The sequence below is a fragment of the Protopterus annectens genome, chromosome 2.part0 (genome assembly GCF_019279795.1).
Source record: "Protopterus annectens isolate FY-2018-M chromosome 2.part0, PAN1.0, whole genome shotgun sequence".
NCBI lineage: Eukaryota > Metazoa > Chordata > Ceratodontiformes > Protopteridae > Protopterus > Protopterus annectens.
In genome coordinates this window covers 129,238,727-129,256,541 of record NC_056728.1, presented here as the reverse complement: position 1 = coordinate 129,256,541, position 17,815 = coordinate 129,238,727, and the positions used below count along the sequence as shown (strand labels likewise).

At 40.0% G+C, this 17,815-nt stretch overlaps 1 protein-coding gene across 4 annotated transcripts in view; it reads right to left on the bottom strand.

Moving 5' to 3' along the window:
• The window catches only part of LOC122792993 (probable JmjC domain-containing histone demethylation protein 2C), a 1,041,568-nt gene that overhangs the window by 64,489 nt on the left and 959,264 nt on the right, over positions 1-17,815 (bottom strand). For all 4 annotated transcript variants that reach the window (XM_044060615.1, XM_044060616.1, XM_044060618.1 and 1 more), the window contains 2 exons: positions 6,674-6,845; positions 6,482-6,557 (listed from right to left, as the gene is read on the bottom strand). In XM_044060615.1, the coding sequence (XP_043916550.1) occupies positions 6,482-6,557; positions 6,674-6,845 (248 nt within the window). The remainder of the gene's footprint in view (positions 1-6,481; positions 6,558-6,673; positions 6,846-17,815) is intronic.

Sequence of the window (17,815 nt, the reverse complement as noted above, 5' to 3'; positions counted from 1 at the left end):
GGTAGGAATTGAGCTAACAGGTGCAGTTGCATGGCAGAGGCTGTGTGCCAAAGGGTTATGGGCAGCCTGCATAGAGGGTAGGAGTGAGTCCCTCCCTGCTTGTTGATATACCATATCACAGTGGTGTTGTCTGTTTTGATCAGGAGAGCCCCTGGGGAGAGAAGGGACTTGAAAGCTATGAAGGTGTGCTGGACAGCCATCATCTCCTTTTGGTTGATGTGCAGAGGGATTTGCTGTGGGCTCCATTGGTCCTGTATGCACCTGCCGTCCAAGTGTGCACCCCAAGCATAGTCTGATGCATCTGTGGTGAGGGTCTGGGTGGTGGGGGGTGGTGAGAAAGGTAATCCCTTGTTGTGGAAGCATGCTGTTGCCCACCAAAGAAAATCATTTCTGAGGCAAGGAATTATAGGTATGAGAGTCTCCAGGTCTTAACAGTGTTGACACCAAAGGCTTTTTAGGTACCATTGAAGTTTCCTCATATGCACTCTGGCATATGGAATGAGTAGTACGCAAGATGCCATGAACCCCAGAGCTTGCAGGATCTTCCTTGCAGATAACTGTGGTCTGCTGGCTAGTTGAGAGAAGTAGGCTGTCAGGACAATTTGTTTTTCTGGTGTAAGGAATGCCATCTGGGATGCTGTATCCAGGCTTAGTCCCGGGAATATAATCCTTTGGGTGGGCACTTGTTTGGATCTCTTTTCATTGATTGTGTATGCTAGGGAGGTTAGTAGGGACTTTACGAAGGTCAGGTGCTTGAGCAGCTTTTCCTGGCTATCTGCCTGAATTAGGCAGTTGTCTAAGTATGGGTAAATCTGGATATTCTTTTGTCTGCAAAAGGCAATGGCCGGAGCCAGACATTTCATGAAAACTCTGGGAGCAGTAGATAAGCAAAAGGGAGCACAGAGAACTGAAAGTGCTGAGATCCTGCCCTGCAATGGAGATATTTCCCACATGATTCCCTGATAGGAATGTGGAGGTAGGCCTCCTTTAGATCTAGGGTGGCTAGCCAAGCGTCCTTGGAGAGCATGGGTAGCAGCTGCTGGAGGGTGAGCATTTTGAATTTTGGGATCACCAGGAAGGTGTTTAGAATGGATAGACTGCAGATGGGGTGGCAGGTGCCCTCTTTTCTGGGCACCAGAAAAAGTCTGGAGTAGAAAACTTGGCCTATCTGTTCTGCAGGAACATGCTCTACTGCCCCCATAGAAAGCAGGGAAAGGACTTGCTTTTGAGCCTCTGCCACTCGTTTGGATGTAGATCTGGGAATCCTTTTGGGATTGGAAGGGTGTGGAAAGAAAATATGTATCCCTAGGACACTATGTTGAGAACCCAGCGGTCATTGGTAATGGTGGCTCAGGTGCTTGCGTGACAGGAGAGTTTTCCTCCTAGGGGTAAGTGAAGGTGGGCAGAGGGAAGGGGTGAGGGAGGTGAGTCATTGTGAGGTCTTACCATAAGGGGGTGGCTTAGAACTCCCTGGTTTTGATGTGGAGGTAGTCCACTGCTTAGATCTCTGCATTCCCTGTGGCTGCTGTCTGGGGAGTCTTGTTACCTGGGGTCTAGGCTGGATTGGCTAAGTGGGAGCAGGAAAGAAACAGTGCTTGGTGGGACAATGCCTGCTAAACCAGGATGGCTCGACCTGTAAGAAATCCTTAACTGTCTGCATAGATTTTTCTTTTTCTTCCATCTTTTTTTAAGACCTCTTCTGCCTTAGTGCCAAATAAGTTGTCTTTGTGCAAGGGGGCATCCAACAATTTAGATTTGACATGGTCTGGCAAGGGCTGTTCCTTAAGCCATGCATGCCTTCTAATGTCAGATCCGGTGACTGCTGCCCTGCAAGAAGCTTCTAGGGCATCAAAACCACAGTGCAAGGTGTGTTTTGTCACTTGACTTGCAGAATGCATTAACTCTTGTAACTCTTCAGATTCTGCACAAGCAGGAAAGGAGGGCATTTTTTGTTTAAGGAGTTCCAGGATATGTTGCTGAAATTTTAGCCTATGGAACTGCCATTTAGCAAGAGTAGCTGAGGTGTATACTTTTTTTACCCCATCTGTCTAGTGCTCGGGAATTCCAATCTGAGGGGGAGGGATTCTTAGCAGAGGTTGCTTTAATCCCTTTAGGCCCTTGAGAAATAACCTCAGGGTCAGCAGTAGGATTTTTAAAAAGAAATTTGTGAGAGTCAGGGACTCTATAGTACCTATCTCGTTTTCTGGGCGGAGGGGGGAGGGTGTCAGGAGTCAAGCTGGATTCCAAGAAAACATCCCCCACAACATCCAGGACTGTGGGGATGGCCAAGGGTGTGTGCTGTGGAGGATCTAAGAATTCCCTGAGTCTCTTTTTAGACTGAGGGTAGTCCTGACTCCCTCAGTGGAAATGCTCCCTTAGGGTATGAAGGGTTTCCCCAAAGGAAAAATCCTTTGGGGGAGAAGCTGAAGGGATGGAATCCTCTGCATCAGAATCCTCATAAGTAGAGAGAGGTTGCACGTCTTCATATTCATATTCATCAGAGTCATCTGACTCTTGTTCAGATAAAACTACAGGGGACAGATCTCTTTTCCTTTTGGAGGGGGCAGCTTGGCTTCCCTGATCAGCATGATAAGGTCTTCTGTCATTTTAAGCATTTGAGACTGAGGGAAGGAAGAAGGTGCCTGAGATTGAGTCGCTGTTTTTTTGTGTGTGGTACCCTGGGCCTAAGAAACTCTGTCGTTTTCGAAAGAACGGTAGTCGCAAAAGAAGACATCGGTTTGTGAGGAGATTCGGTAGTGTGAAGGACTTCCTCAGAAACCGGTGCCTGCTCACCAGCTCCAGACCCATCCAAGGTAGAGAGGACAGCAGGATCCTTAGTCAAAGAAGAGTTTTGCAGCATACTGGACTCCGAAAGGGTCTCTGTAGCGGCCTGCGAATCCACAAAAGTGGACATCAGGGGCTGCAAAATAAACATTTAATGGTTTATGTTAAATTCATGGTACAAAGAGCCTGAATCGTCACTGACACTGAAGAGGGACATTCACTTGGAACAAAAATGGATACACCCAGTATTTCCAGATACAGCTCTCTGCATCAAGCACATTTTCCCTTAAGAACACACAGGGAATAAACTCAGTCTGGGTTCAGATTTCTCAATCTGTCTTCCTCCAGGTCCCCAGTAAGACTCCCCACTGGCACAGGTATGGGGTTGAGACCTCAGAGGAGAGTCCAAGCCATGTTCTCCAGCACCCTCTCAGTGAAACCAGTGCTTTGAGTCCCTGGTTCAAACAGCTGACACACACGCACACACACACACACACACACACACACATGGGCACACACGCACACACACGCACACACACACGCACACACACACACACACACACACACACACACACACACACACACACACACACACACACACACACACACACACACACACCTGGGAAAGGCTGGCACAGATTTACTGACTATGCCCCCTTCTGCGCAGACTTTAAGGTAGTTACACCATCACCAGACACTCCAAAGCCAGCCACTCTAAGGCTCTTGCAAGGGTACCCAATTATTCTGAGTGAAATTAATATTAATACAAATGGTAGTTTGACCAGTCATAATGAAATGTTTAAATATATTTAATAATAAATAAGAAAAGAGCATGAAAATACTAAATATCTATTTGCAGTAAACACCAGAGTTTCACTCACAGGAAATATTAAAAAAACACAGATGAATAGATTCACACAGATACAGAAAAACTGTAGTTAACTAATCCCGCTATATTTTGCTGACTGATGAAAAGAATTACTATTCATTAGTTGACCTACTACAGCAAGGCAAGATGAAGTAGGTGAGGGTCCTCCCTTGTCAGGTTACAAAAACAGACTGCCCTGAGACTTCTTTCTCATCAAATATTAAGACATAATTTTTGTCCTAGATTACAAAATGACATCACGTACATCTGGTCATCTGACTTGTTTCCCATGCTACCCCCTTGGCTAAACACTGTCAGGATTTAGCACGTATATGTCAAGAATACACACACAGAGGGCCTTGCTAAGATCTGCTGCAGCTCCTGGAAGTCATAAAAAAAATTCAAACCTCCAACCTTCCAGAGTAGCAATTAGTTCACCCCAAAGATAATGCAAAAAGCTTCCTAGTACTACTTTTTGTCTCTGGCTGCATTAAGAACTGTAAAATAACATATTTATGGCCTAGGCCCAGTAATTTAATTTCAGAACATTTTTCAAAGTTAGCAGCAGCTGGACTGCGATTAACCTCTTCTCTTCCAGTATCCTCTGTTAATATATATATATATATATATATATATATATATATATATATATATATATACATATATATATATATATATATATATATAGTTCAACAATTATAACAACATATGTATATTTCTTTCCCTGTCCAGAAGGACACACTGGTGGTACATTTTTAGCACAGGCACCTTTGCAAATACATTTTCAACACAAGCATCTGTACAAATCAGTCTGATAAACAAATGACATATAATTATTTACAAAATTCCAGCTAGCTGTGCTGGCATATGTTACACATCCACTGCCCCTCTTCTCCTGCTATAGATGGCAATACCTCACATCATCACAGCAGGGAAACTCTTTATATTAATATCTTGTCTATGTCTCAACCTCTAGCACTAATTGTGCTACATATATTCCAAACAACCAAACCTTTTCCCACATTGAGCATGGTATGGAATGTTTATATAAGGCATTTGATACATAAGCAGGACTAGTGTGACACTGTTGCAGGGTTGTCAAGTCAAGGATTGTGAAGGCATGCTTATGTTAAGTCATGATGCTAGGAGCACAGCTGAGTTAAGCAAAGTATAACAGGAATCCAAACACTACTTAAGAAGAGTATGTGTATAGTGGGATGCAAGTCTCAACAATACGACATAGTGTACATATAATCCCACCAGCTGTATACATGCGGGATAAGACTACCATACATTTAGGTAGGTATGTGTTCCTGGCACGGGTGATGTGCAGTCTATCAGGGCTTGTGCAGTATGGGCACTTGTTTAACCAGTATTCATGTTTTTTAAGACTATCCACAGATACATGGGACTGCACAAGCTTCATTAGACATGCATTCTTATTAAGTCATAATATCTCATTATGTACAGAAAATATGTACCTGATATTATCGATCTGATATATTGCTCAATGGTAGGGGCCCACAAAGAAAGGAATATGCCTTGTGCCTAATTGATGACTCTTCTAAATAGTCATTATGCAAGTGCATAACATGGAGTATGGTGTCACATGTTCTAAATTTTCTCCTCCTTGTTTTAGGATTTCATGGTTATGTCATACTGAGACATTGCCACTTTGGGCATCTTGCTGTGGTAGGAAACATTCACTGTTCAGCTATTTGTACAGATCTTGCATTACAAAGTTAGCACAGACTATCAGGTGGGCTCATGGAACTAGATTTTTTTCACGTGGTGCTTCTTATCTGTACAGCTGGGGCAAATGGCAATCCTATGTGCTTCACTTCAGTGTAGCTCTGATATATAGCCATATCATCCCTTTTACTGTGAATCATATAGGGTCCTCACATGTTTTTTTTTCATCATTATTGTAGCCCTACCCAGAATAAGGTCACATTTATTTGTTTTGAGTAAATATACTGAACTGTGATAGAGACTCTGCTACCTATTTCTTTCTTTTTTAAATAACGTGCCAAACTGCATAAACATAAATTACTAGGCAACTAGAATTCTGTCATAATGCAAATCAACATTATCATGATTTAGTAATTATTCTAATTCTATCAGTTTGCAATTAATGTTACTAGAACTTAACATAATTACATCCCATCCATCCATGCTGATGAGTTATAGCTGCCTCCTACAGTAATCCCACGAATAGTCAATGTCATCCACAGAGGTTACTAGACAAAGGGAGGGGGAGAAAGAGAAGTAGATTGTCTGGCCTTTCTTCTGTGTCTCACACAGACACTCCCCTATGCATGCAAGCACACACACACACACACACACACACACACACACACACACACACACATATCTGTGGACAACTTAAAAGTCGTCAGTTTACCTATCAAGTCTTTGCAATGTGGGAGAAAACCAGAGCATGCAAAGAAAACACATGAAAACAGAGGGAGGACATGCAGACTCCCCACAGAAGGCACTCCAGAAAATAAATGAACCAAAGAACCTCTTGCTATGGAGGCATCATTGCTACCCTGTGTGCTGTCCCAACATAGTTATATACTTTTACACTCCATTCATATTTAATTTGGATAATGTTTACTACACTGCAAGCCCAATAATTTATACTGCAGGTTGAAACTTCCTTAAAAGGATAGAAAAGTGCTCATCTTAAGTCCTGTGAATAGGCAGAATGACAAAATGTTCTAACCCAAGAGAAAAGCTACAGACTTTGATTATCAGGCTTGCACAGGTCTGACTTGCAGTGAGCATTATATGACTGTAAGTAGCACATGCAAAATGAATACATACCACAAAGGTTTCAGCTTCTCAAGCTCAGTTTCTGCCTTCAGAATTGGCTCTAGGCAATCAGGTGTTTCAGAATACTCTGTAAAAAGAAATAATAGCCCATTTTAACAGCACATGTCTCACTGTGTAGAGTATCAGTAAAATATCAGCAAAGAACCACCTTCAGTAAACAAAATTAGCTAGTGAAATACTTACCAACAGTGCACAAAAATCTTTCCCAGAATTCCCTGCTGTTCACTTCTGTAGCAGTTTCTTGATTCCTGCAATTAACTATTTTCATTGTCTGACTTCTTACTTCCTGCATGATGGTTTGGGGTCTCCAAAGGGCCTTCTTCATATTTCGATGAGAACCAGACACAAGAACCAGCTGAAAGAAACACATAAAACTAAAATTATTTACAATTTCTAACCAGGAATTGCATACTGATTTGTATATATCTGTACAGTGCTTCAAAAAGCAATGTGTGTTTGAAAGCGGATCTCTGTCTTTACATATCTTGAAGTATTTATTTTACAGTTTACTGTTTTGTATGATTTTCTCCATTGTACTTTATCACCTGCATTTTGTTGAGCAATTTTCTACTACATTATAAATACATTGATAGACAGATAATGTATGGCTGTATATCGTGAAAACAAAAAAACACTAACATAAATGAATATTTCATCAAATCTCAACCTAATGAAAACAATGAGCAATACAAAATAGCACCTGCCTTATCACCCGCTATCATGATCCTCCCATCTTGGTATCCATTTGTAATGCCAGGACCAGCTAGAGTGAGTCCTGAAACATGGAGAATGAACAGCCAAAAGAACAGACTTACATATACTAAGTCTGAGATGGCCATTTCTCAGAATATTCCCTTTTCAGCTCAGACATTTCAATAGGAGCCTCCCATCTTACATAACAATCCCACAAGCCAATGCTACTACACTACGTAGCTCTCTCAGAACCCTAACTATAACCCTAAAACTCTTCTGTTACTCCCTAAACCTAAATTCCAAGATCACTCCCTAACCTTAATACATCCCTTCCTCTCCTTAAATATAAACTGTTCACTCATTTCCAAACCCTACAATTTCATTCCTGTTCTCTAAATATAAATTCCATGATTATGCCCTAACCCTGATATTCCCCTTCTGCTCCCTAAACCTAAAGTCTCATCCCCCACACAGTTTAATCACCAACGAAACATCATTTGAACATGTAAATGCTACACAAAACTTGCCATCAAAAAGCAACCTCAGTTAAGCAAATGAACCCTATATATAGTAATTGTTGAACACACACGCTGATACATATTTATTGTTCAGCTCATGCTGAACTCATGGTGCTGTCCCTATTTCAAGAAAAGTTTCAAGAATTTCCAGAAATTAAGTGACTTCCTCAGGGCCTCAGGATCACATAGTATTTGAAAAAAAAATGATGCCCTGATAACTTGCTAACAATGAAAAGTGAAAATAATATATCATATATGATTTAGTCACTTGTGAGATTTTTATCAGTTGATAAAACAGCAAATGACTGTTCAAACACAAAAGGCGAGAAAAAAAGTAAGTCTATCTTCATGTGTCATATGAGGATTTGCAACCTATAGTTTCTTCACTGGGAATTAGAAAGCTGAATCATCTGTTTCTTGATTCAAATACATTTACAATTTTCCACTTGGTAAACTTTAATTAAGCTTATAGAAAAGCAAAACCAATATTGTACATCCAATATGAAATGGCAAAAAAGAGCAAGGAAGTGCCAACATTGCAGGAATCCAAAAATGTATAAATGGAAATGATGCACCATTGCAGGAATCCTAGAATGCATCAATGAAATTGATGCACCACTGCATGAATCCAAGAATGTGTAAGTGAAAATGATTCATCATTGCAGGAGTCTAAGAATGTATAAATGAAAATGATGCACCATTGCAGGAATCCAAGAATGTGTAAAGAAAAATGATGCACCACTGCAGGAATCCAATAATCTATACATTGAAATGATACACCATTGCAGGAATCCTAGAATGTATAAATGAAAATGATTCACCAAGTGCAGGTATCCAAGAATGGGTAAATGAAAATGATTCACCATTGCAGGAATCCAAGAATGTATAAATGGAAATGGTGCACCATTGCAGGAATCCAATAATGCCTAAATGAAATTGGTGCACCACTGCAATAGTCTAAGAATGTATAAATCAAATGATGCACCACTGCAGGAATCCAACAATGTATAAATGGAAATGGTACACCATTACAAGAATTTAAGAATGTATAAATGAAAATGCCAGATCTAACAAATCTTGTATTTGCCTTAATACAAAACATACAACAAAACAGAAATGAAAGAACCAAAGAACCTACTGGTGTTTATGCAGTCCATCTCAGTACATTTACTGGAAATAAAAAGTATATAGAAAACTACACTGTAGATACTGAAACAATATTTAAAAATACAGCCAATACAACAGAGAAAGCAAAACAAAATACTGGGTGTAGCAGGAGCTTTTGCATTCCATCATGGCTTGAATTAATTCATAAACTAACTGCATAGAAAAGAAAACATAAAGCTGTAGCATGCTAGTATTGCACATGCCAATGTTACTGACCAGACTTCATTTTGTTAGGAAATGTGATTATGCCTTTGTAAGACTGATTAACATCCAAAATTTGCCCCATACATTTGGGTGGTCTGGTTTCCTCTGCATCGCCACATGCTCGCCATGATTCACATGAACACAGAGCCATTGTTAGCATTTTGGTGGTCCTCAGCAAATGTGAAATTGGGGGTGGCCCCCAGCAAGTGTGAAATTGGGGGTATCGCCATCACTACCATCCCCCAAGCAACCTTTTAGTTCATGCTGCACAGTTTTAGGAGTAGTACAGACAGACTAAACTGTAATTACAATGCTCTTACATCATGACACACTATATTGTCCCATCTCACAGAAGGTCATTCATATTGAGTGGCCTTTAGTTGCAAGGATGATACATTACAACACCCCTATGTACAGAGCTGGCCTTAGGTGAAGTACTGTCCTAGGTGAAGGGCTTCATGGTGCTTCTCCCAATATCTATTGTTTCACCCCTGCATACATTTTCCAGTGCCCCTCCCTGTTTACCTACACCCTACACTCCTCACACCATTTCACTTTACTTTTTTCTTCTATTTTTCACATCTTGACTTTATTTATTGATTGATTGATTGATTTGATATTGTTTACTGGGTTAGTCCACTGAGTCAGTAAGAGCCCATTTTCAGTGGAGGCCCAGGGAGAAAAGTTCTACAACAAACTTGAAAATAGACACATTATTAACAATTAATACAAGCTCCACCAAATACATGAACATAAAAAAATAACTAACAATAGTATAAAAATAATTGATAATAGTAAAGTAAATGTAAAGCTAAGTTTAAGAATTAATAAAAAAAATTAAGTTACAGAGTGAGACAAGAAACCGGTATTAAAAAAAAAAAAAAAACAGGTAAACTTTGTATAAAAAACTTCTGCAGAGAGAAAAACATTAGGTTATCTCAAGACATTTAAAAAGTTGGTAGTGATTTGGGCTAGATAAAGAAGAAGAACATTACGGCAGATGAGTAAAAGTCCCAGAGTATATTCATGAGGTAGAGGTAGTCAGGCACTAAAGGATGGAGGTTTGGTGCAAGTGCATTTCCAGGATAAAGAGAGGTACTCTCGTAAAGAAGTTTTGAAAGACACCAGGTTTTGATTACTTCTAATTGTAAAAGGAGGGAATTCCAGGCTTTGGCTACAGAACAAGAATGCAGAAGTTGACCAGCCGGGAGGTTGGACTCGTGTACCAGCAAAAGTTCTAGTTTTTCAGATATGTGAGATCTTTTGGGTAGGTAGTTGATAAATACTGAACTAAGGGCAGGGCAGAGTAATGGTTTGTAGTTTATTTTATGGAAAATTATCAATTGCAAGTAGAAGAGGTAGTGTGGAAGTTCAAGCCAATTTATGGAGAGCAGAGCTGAACAGTAATGAGTAGTATATTTGGCGTTTGTAGCAAACTTGGCATTAGCATGTTTTAAGCTTAGTTTTTAGGGAGGATTTTAGGTTAGTGAGTAATGTGGCACCATAGATGAGGGAGGGAAGTAAACAAGTAGCAGCCAGGATTTGTTTAGTGGACTGGTTAAGGAAGTATCTGTGCCAGTACAGAACGCCTAGTTTATGATGTGCTTTGTTAATATTATGTTGTATGTGCAGGTCAAATTTTAGAGGTTCATCCATTATTACTCCCAGTAATTCAGTGTAAGTAACAACTTCAGTTAATGCATTGCTTTGAGACTTTATGGTAAACTGGGCTTTTTTTAGGAGAGTTTTTTCTTTGGGCTAAATAGAATTAGCTTGGTTTTGTGTGGATTAAGTGTCAGATTCTTGTTACTGAGCCAGGTCTCTAAGGAGGTAAGAGCCAGTTGAGTGACTTGTAGAAGATGAGAGAGTGAAACAGCAGAACAAATAACAGTAGAGTTGTCTGTGTATTGTATGAGAGAGCCCTGGTTAGATGAAAACTGAATATTAATAAAGATGTTAAATAGGAGGGGACCTAATACAGATCCTTAGGGAACTCCGGTAGAGTTGTGAAGATATGGAGAGAGGGAGTTCTGCCATTTGACAGCCTGCTGCCTGTCTGATAGGTAGCTTGAGAACCCGTTTAAAGGAGGGCACTTTTTGAGAGCTGAATTAGGAGTAAGGGATGAGAGACAGTATCAAATGCTTTTAATAGGTCAGGAAATATAGAGGGACAGGGATTGCCTTACTCTTTAGCTTGTTTAAGAAGCCATGCTTTCTAGATGCTCTTAAGTGCATTTTAGATTTTTTTTTACAACCTTTTCATCCAATGATGACCAACAAAAATTACGGGTAACCATTTGAAATATTGGCACCTGCTTTTGGGAGTCCAGTAATGCTGAGACTGAATGGGTGGAAAATATGGACTTGCATATAATAAGTCAGAGATGGACATTTCTCAGAATACTCTCTTTTATCTAAGGCATGGTGATTTCAGAATTGGTAAATCAGTTAGGCGTGTGTGTCTGGGCCCCCCACACACACACACACATATCAAGCAGTGTGATTCTGCTTTAAACTTACAAAAAGCTTTTTTTTCTTTCCAGGATACATACATCTTATCTGGGAATATTGCCTGCCCCCTCCCCCCCAATAAAAACAGTCACTACATGTGGATCCATCTGGTGTTATGTCAGGATGAAAGCAGAGGTCCAAATGACTATAGTCATGGTTTTTAAATGACTGATGTCATACATATGCATACCACCTCACTTTACATCCCTACCCCCAAAGGCAGTCTCCTGTATGCATGATTGATGTGTGACTGGGAGCAAAATAAAAAAAAATAAAGATAACAGTAATGTATTTCAACCTGTTGCTCCCAGACAATACATTGCCCCTACACGAGCTATAATACCTGTTTTTTGCTCATCTCTGAGATCTGTGAGAGAAGTATAAGAAACAATGATCACACTGACCTCAACACAAGATGCAGACATCTCTGAGGTTTGACTGCGAGGATAATTAAAGAAGTCATGACCAAACCATTCCCATGCCCCCAAACAAGCTATACCAGCATTCTATACACACCTCTGAACAGGGCTGGTTTTAGTATGGGTGCAGTTTAGGGCTGAGGCCACCACTAAATCCATTTATGCTGTCTGGAGTGTGGAGGCCACTAGACCACAAAAATGTCTTAGGGTCTTCATGGTCTGTGCTGCATTTTCTGCCTTAAGTTTAAAAGATAATTACTTGTTTACTGCTTTTTAATTTTACTTCTACCTAGAAAAGGTAAGTATGTGCCTGACATTAGTGTGTGTGTGTGTGTGTGTGTGTGTGTGTGTAAATAAAAATCACTAATTATATTTTAGACACACACACACACACACACACACACACACACACACACACACACTCTCTCTCTCTCACTCAGCACACTCACCTTCATGGAAACTGAAGGAATGCTAATTCACCTGCTGTGTGTCGTTGAGGTACAGGAAGAAATCAAAGCACATGGACAGATACACAGAGAGATGGAGAAGGCATGTAGACTCCACAAAGAAAAAGTCACAGCCAAGAACTTAACTTAAGCAAAACACACTGAAATGGCAAAGTTACTCAAAGTACCACTGTGACAATAAGCAGTTGCTTTTACACACATCCTCTTCCTGCCAAACCACCAAATATAGTAAGGTCTATGTTTGGGATGGTAAGTGAAAGAAATATGGCCATCTTGTTACTGAAAAAGACTGCAAACATATACCCCCCACACACACACACATGCGTAATGGCAATGCTGATGAAGTTTGTGATAGTGAAAGCAATTATAGTCAGCTTGTTACTCTTACGCTGCAATCCCCCCAATACACACACACAAGCATAAGTCATAGCAATACTAGATGTTCATCACATTGATTACTGCTACAGTAGCATAGCTATATGGATTACATCCTGCCAAGGATATAACCACCAGGAATTTTTCAAAGCTTCAGGGCACCTTCCATGCACCCAAATAAGACAGGTTTGGATGCCACACCTTTCAGAGCTTTTTTGATGTTGAAGACAGCATGCCTCTGAGGGCTTTCAAAAACTGATGGTCAGCTTGTGCTGTTCCAAAAAGCCTTCCAAATTAAAAACATTGTTTTATTGTAATTTCCTGTTTAGGGAACTGTTTAATTTCGCCTCACAGCAAGAGGTTCTCCAGTTCGATCCTCGGCTGGGGTGCCTTCTGTGCGGAGTCTGCATGTCCTCCCTGTGGTCGCGTGGGTTTCCTCCGGGTGCTCCGGTTTCCTCCCACATCCCAAAGACATGCTGCAGGTGGATTGGACACTCTAAATTGGCCCTAGGTGTGCGTGTGAGTGTGCCTTCTGTGGAAGGTTGGGCGCTGGGCTGGCAACTCGACACCGTAAAACTCCACTGCCATTCAATGTGCGGACAGGTGATCCGCTGTGGCGACCCCTAACCGGGATAAAGCCGAAAGACGAAGAAGAAGGGAACTGTTTAATTTGTATTTTAATGGACTGTCACAAGACTTAACTGTACTTTTAAACAGAAGCACACTTTTTCCATTCAGTTTAAAAGTTGTTTAAAGTAAATGGAAACCATTTTTCTATGGAGAAATTGTTTATTTTACTTTTTGGAGCTGACAGAATGTTTTAAAGTGCTTTTTACTGTTACTTTGTCTGAAAAAATGATGTTTAAAAACTTTAAAATTTTACCAGTTCTTACTGCTTGGTTTCTCTAGGAAAAGGGCATTCATTTCAGCTTGAGGATGGAACAAAATATTGGTTTCATGGATGGTCTTTCTTCCAGCTACAAAGAGAAAAAAGTTAAGTAAACAGCCTTTGCACCACAGCAGGCAGCACAATTTGTCTCTGTCATAGATGGGTGACTCTGCTGTGGCCATAGCTTGTTCCTCAGACCATTAATCTTTTACCAGGGATTCCACTGGTATAGCACCTACAGCCACTATGGACTAAGGGTTAGAAACATCCTCTCTGGCTGTTGGGGTATCTTCAGTGGAAAATGGAGACCACTGTTTTTGGTCCACGGAGAGGGAGCTGAGAACACTTCCGTGTGAGGTCAGAATGTTGCGCACATCCCTGGGGAAGCTGCTGCTGCCATTACTAACTGTTGGCCCAATTCTTCCTGGCAAATAGAAACAGAAAACTGCGGATATCCATCTATTCCTCCTCAAAGTTTCTTAGACAGGAGCAGTTTACTGGGTCTGTCTCAGGAATTAATGCATGCTATTATCTTTCTTATAAAGTGGTTTCTGCTAAAGGAAATAAAGATACTTCTTTTACTGAAGAGATTCAAGAGTCTGAATCTGGACAGGAAGAGGAAGGGACAGATACAAGGTTTTCTCCTTAGTTTTATGATTTAGACTCAGTGAAGAGCTCAGCTTCTGATACTCCCTGTGGGGATTTCTCTTTCTGTGAGACTATTTCCAGAATGTGCCAGTGTTTTCAGTGGGTGAACACAGATTTCTTAGACCTTCAGAGAATACTATGATTTGTTACAGAAGGAATCTCCACAACCTGCACCCATTCCTCCTATTCAGGTAGCTCTGAGGATGCATGCATCACTGCTTGCAATCTCCCTGATAGCTAGGCAGCTGCCACTAAAAAGGCAGAATGTATAAAGTTCCTCGCTCTTTAAAGTTTATATACACTCATTCCAAACCTGACCCAGCAGCTATAGCCTTATTTAATTCTACTTCTGTTAAACATTTGGTTAATTCCAATCCTTCAGATACGGATGGGAAGATTATTGATAAGTATGGGGAAATGTGTATGCTTCTGCAACTTTGGCTATCAAATAATTATACAATTGTTATGTTTTTTTCTTTTAAATGTTTGATCCTATGTTTGTGTTTTTAAAATCTAATAAAAACTACTAGCTTTTAACAGCTATTTAACAGCAACTATATAACAGCTTTTTTGTGATATTCCTACCCCTTATTCTAATTATTTCTTCTTTTCTAATGACACTGATACCAGCATATTTTTATTTTATTTTGTTTCTTGAAAGCTTTTTTGCATACGGTTTTATTTTGCTGTTATATAATTTATATTGGTAAAATATGTTCACTACTGTACAAAACAGAACATTCATCTTATGTATAAGTGCTTGTAAATAGGTCTATTGTAATTTTAGTTTCACTGTATATCATTATAATTGTATTTGGAGCTTTTCTCCGCGGGTCTCCACTGAAAATGGGCCCCTGGCTCAGATGGACCAACTCGGTTAACAATTACAATAAATAAATATAAAATAAATAAACAAAAGTAAAAAAAAATGCAGCAACATAATATTCTCAAAAAAAACTGAATTGTCAGGTTCATATGTTAAAGTATATCCTGACTGAGCATTAAAGTATGAGGAATGTTTTGTCTGCAGTTTCATCTTATAAAGAAAATCTGCTTTAAATAATTTCATTTTGTCTATTGTTCACGTCACTACTCATTGTATACAGTGTGTGTATATGTGACTCTATTGATACTTCTCCCTGAGCCTTGGCCACTGGTACTGTTTTAAGGAAGTTTGCCTGGATGCATTCTAAGAACCTCCCAGATGATATGAAAAATTTAATTTTAAATTCTCCTTTGGGTACAGATTTAGTTTTTTGGCTGCTCTGCTGTAGAGGTTATCAAAAAGTGTGATGGAAGGGTTTAGTCGATTCAAGGAATCTCTTAAGATTTTTCAGTCCTCCTTTCCCAAATTTTGTAAGGGATTCTCTAACCCTTCATCCAGTTTCAACAAAAAACAAAATAAACAGTATTTTCAAAATGTGGGTAAACAGACGTTTAAAAATAAATCTTAGGGTGGTTCCAAAAGAATTCAGACCCCCCCCCCCAAAATCATGGACAGCCCAACAAGTCAGAATAACTATTTTTAGGGACCTTTCCCCCTCCCCCCGGCAGTCCATTTTCTCATCTAGAAAGATTGTATCACCACTTTTGTCTTTGCAACAGATAGTTTCAGACAAATGCTCCACAACAACCAAAAGTGAAAATTATCAGGAACCACAAAGAAAAGAAGGATGACCAGTTACTTTAAAACACTTGACACACTTTATTAAAACATATATATATAAAATCATTCATCAAGGTTACAGATGGCAGTGGGAAAAATCCCTCTTTTCCAGGGAGTAATTCCTTGACAACCAAACCAGATTCCTTTATTTCCCCATGTCCTTCAATATATGCGATCTCATGGAGTGAAATAAGTTCCTTATTCAAGGATGTCTAAGTGCCAAAGAAACATAATGCTTGGACACCAGGTTCTGGATCTTTCTTTCCTAAACCTGTTTGTAACAGTGCCCAAGTTCAAAATGTTGTCACGTCACAATCTGTCACCTCTTCTTCCTCATTATCAGTTCTGTGCCTTATTCTTAGAACTATCCACTGCGCCAAGACAGTTCACAAAATGTCTAGCACCATTTATAGCTCATTCCAGGCTACAGGGTATTAACACTTTTCCATATTTAAATGGCTTTCTTATCTTTGTAGTGTCTTTTTTTGAAGTGTAAGGAATCTCTCACTTAGGTAAGAGATCTCTTACACAAGCTGCGATTCCAAGAGAACATTCAAAACTCTTTTTTTCAATCTTTCACACAGCTAGACACATCAGTTCAAACAGCTTCTTTTTCCCCCACAGGGAAACATAGATCTATATCTAGATCTATTTCTAAGGTTTTCCATTCAGACTTCAGTTGCTTTGAGGGGAATACCTCAGGGTTTTGGTTCTCATAGCATTTATAATTCTCGTGATACCCCGGGCAAAACTCCACATGAGAAAGACAGTGGTATCTGAAGTCTTTTTCATCCCAGAACCAACATCTTTTGTCTTTTCAAATTCCAGTGCTGGGTTTTGTCAGTGACAAAATCACTTGGTGGAGACAGCAAATTTCCTTAAACCCAGGTCTCCCCCTTTCCCACCCACCTACAAAGCAGTCAGTCACCCAAGATGTCTCAGACTTTACATGGGGAGCAGTTTCAGACGGGATAAAAGTACAAACTGCGTGTGGGAAATTAAAGACAGATACAAGGACATAAATGTAAAAGAAATGCTTGTCCTGATCAAGGCACACAAATCTTTGAATCTTCCTTCATCCTCCAGACCTCCTGAAGTTGTTAGAGACAATACCAACGTCATGTGGTGCATCAACAAACAAGGAGGAACCAGGTCATACCCCCTTTGCAGACTGGCCATGTTAGCTTAGGATATAGTCTCACAGCATAGTCATACTTTCCAGGCATCCTACATTCCATCAGAGCAAAATTTTGTGGCAGGTAAGCTGAGCAGGACAAGGGTAGACCCTCATGAATGGAAACTAGATTGGGGGTCTTCTAAGATATGAGACATCTGTTGGGAATTCCTTAAGTAGACCTATTTGCCTCCTATCCAAACAGTCATCTGGGAACATTCTGTTCCATGACTCCATGCAAAAAGGCCTGGAAGACAGATGACTTTTCCTTACCTTGGGCAGGAATGATTCTGTATGCTTTTGCACCCTTTTCACTGATATCCAGGGTACATTTGAAGATTCAGAAGGAGTCCCTCAGGATCATTGTGGTCACTTCCTTCTGGCCTAGGCAACAGTGGTTCTCCCTTCTTTTGGAAATGATCATGGTGATTACCACAAGATTCCTTACATAATGGATGTACTCAATATTAACTTCAAATGACTGCCTGGATTATAGGATCTTAACTCTCTGTAGACACCTATGTATTGAGGACGTGCAGTAGGTACTAAACCATATATTAGCAAATGGAAAAGTTACCTATTCAGGGCTAGTTG